The sequence below is a fragment of the Grammomys surdaster genome, unplaced genomic scaffold (assembly GCF_004785775.1).
Source record: "Grammomys surdaster isolate TR1022 unplaced genomic scaffold, NIH_TR_1.0 104134, whole genome shotgun sequence".
Lineage (NCBI taxonomy): Eukaryota > Metazoa > Chordata > Mammalia > Rodentia > Muridae > Grammomys > Grammomys surdaster.
In genome coordinates, this window is record NW_021609595.1 from 1 (window position 1) to 2,693 (window position 2,693).

At 44.2% G+C, this 2,693-nt stretch overlaps 1 protein-coding gene across 1 annotated transcript; it reads right to left on the minus strand.

The window, feature by feature from the left end:
• Positions 1 to 346: 346 nt before the first annotated feature.
• On the minus strand, positions 347 to 1,824 carry LOC114635440 (disks large homolog 5-like; the record flags this gene model as incomplete). Its single annotated transcript, XM_028784028.1, has 2 exons — positions 347 to 494; positions 1,665 to 1,824. Coding segments are annotated over 2 exons (308 nt in total), but the record flags the coding sequence as incomplete, so codon positions are not given.
• Positions 1,825 to 2,693: the final 869 nt, after the last annotated feature.

The following is a 2,693-nucleotide window of genomic DNA, read 5'->3' on the forward strand; positions in this document are numbered from 1 at the left end:
ATCAAGTAGTAGGGTGTAAATACCCTCATTGGAGGTCAGGAGGACTAAGGGGAGGCCATTCTATCCATGTGTTCCATCACACTCACATCTGTAAAACCATGCCTGAGCCCCAGAGGTCCAGTTCTGCAAAAGAACCCTCTCATCTTAGAGGCTCCTGAGGTTGCCTAGATAACCCTGGGAGGACTAAGGTTCTCTTACAGATTGAAGAAAAGTGAGTCCAAAAGGCCCAAGGTACACTGAAGGCTAAAAAGCAGAAGGGATAGAACCAGACCTGGAGACTCTCCATTCCAGTTCAAAGGAATGCAGAAATGGCCATTGCACAAGTGGTAGCCTCCATGACCTGTACTTACCTATAGAAGTTAATCTCCTTCTTGTGCTCCTGGACATTCTCACAGAACTCAGTGTTCTCCATCTCTAATTTGTTCAGAAATGACATGACCGTCTTCTCCTTTAACTTCAGTTTTTCATACAGTGGATTTTGCCTGTAATAGGGTCTGGCCCCAGGAAGACAGAACTCTATGAACATGGGCTTTTAGGAACACATGAACTCAGGCTGGGTCCTATCCTACCCCAACCGTGGAATGCCATTTTCTTCACTCTACATACTGGGATTTTCTCCTGCTTTGGAAATTTGTTATCCTGGCCCAGGACATCATAAGCTAGGCATCCAGATGGATGGTACCTTGGCTCCCTTTGTTCACTCAGCTGGCCTGGCCTGGAAGACTAGCAGTTTATGCTCTAAAGAGACTAGGCATCAAGTCCTTGTCCATGAGAGACCTGTGAATATATTTATTTCCTACTTTCAAAACAGGGACTCTAAATCCTAGATAACTAACAGTGTAGAGTAATTGATTACACATAATTCTAGAGATGAGACCAGGCATCAACACAGTTTTCTAATCTGCCAAAGAGATATAAGTTTGTATACACCACTGGCACCACAAAGGCAATGAACAATGCTGTTTACATTAGGGGCTCCCAGACCTCAGGACTCACATCACCTTTAAACTGTTATACAGGTAAATCCACAGTCAAAACACAGAAATCTAGTTCACAAAGATTGAAAGGAAAATGTGTACCTACATTTCCTGCACACACCTATGCATGTGTTCACACACGAGCACACACAGAAGGACAAGGAAAAAGAAACAGAAACAGAGAATGAGAATTAGAGAGAGATACAACAACAGAGAGAGCACAATCAGAAACAGAAGAAATTCATTCAGCATTACTGACTCAGAGTATAAGGCACACAGACAAAGAGGTAGAAGCATAAGCTTCAGGCCTTCTAGTCAAGCACTGAGATGAACAGTGTGGGACCAGCTGCTGCCAGGACCTTCAAGACCCAGGTAAACACCAGGTAAGTACAAAGTGTCACCACAATCTCACTGCATCTGTCAAGGACTTTCCAAATGCATGCTGGGCACTCACTTGCCACTGTCTCCATCCAGAATCCTTTACTCAGACCACAAGTTCAACATGTCAATTGGAGGAAGCAGAAGAGTCCCTTTCTCTTCTCGCTCCTGTCCAAGCATCAGGTTTAGCCTCTCCTCTAAGAATCACTTAGGGACACAAAGTTGGGCACAGGGATGCTGTGAATGTACAGTTTGAGGGTGACATTGCAGATGTCAGACTGACAGCAAAGTGTTTGGAGCAATGAGTACCTCTTGTTCATGGCTCCCTCTGTGACAAAGATCAAGCGGTCTCTCAGCTCATTTCTCTCCTGGGTAATGAGCTTCAGATCTTTGGTCAGTCTCTTTTCCTCCTTCTTGGCCTCTTTCTTGCTTAGGACAGATGCAGGGGATGATGTCTGTCGGCCAGCCACTGTAGGCAGAAGAACATAAATAAATTGCCCCAAGAGAATGCAGAGAGTTTAGACAGAACACCCTGAAGTTACACAGAAGAAGACCATGCCTGGAAACCAGTTACAGCACAAAAAGTTTAGTCCAAGCTTGAGATGCCTCCTAAGTGAATCTCAGCTCTCCCGTCACTCTATACAGACCAGGAGATGAAAGCAGCCAGGTATTTCCTCTGTCTCCCTACACATGCTTATGATGGCCACAGAGATAGCTTCTCCACAATTATTGTCAGTTTTATAAGGTGCAACTTGGATTTAGATCCCTCAGTCTTGTGGTTTCTCCAGTCAGATGGAAAATTAAGTAACCCCAAGAACTTGAGTGATAGGAGGTGGCCAGTTGTTGTACCCTGTTAGTCAAGTCCCAGTAGTTTGGATTAAAATTTATGCAGGGTGAGACCATGGTCAACACACTGGTCAATTCCCCCTAATGAAATACCAAATACTCCAGAGATGGCAATAGGGTTCATTGAGTGTATCAACACTGAAAGGTGTTTGGTTACAGTAGAGAAATGCCTGCCACCCACAATGGGTGATAAAGAAATGTATGGTATGTACTGTCAGGGAGAGGAGGTCAGAGGAGTTATGAGAACATAAGGCCATGGCCCGGAGCATACTTCTTTCCTTGGTACTACTGTCAGATAACACTGAAGCTAAAAGAAAAAAAAAGCCAGGGAAGTGAAGTACAGTAATGCACTTCCATAAATTGATATAAGTTAGACCCATGTAACAACCAAAAACCCAGTACAAGGAAAGACTTGGTGTTTGAAAATACCTGCTTTGGCCTTGCCATCACCTGCCTTAGGGGATGGAGTAACTTATGTTCTGAAATCCTTGA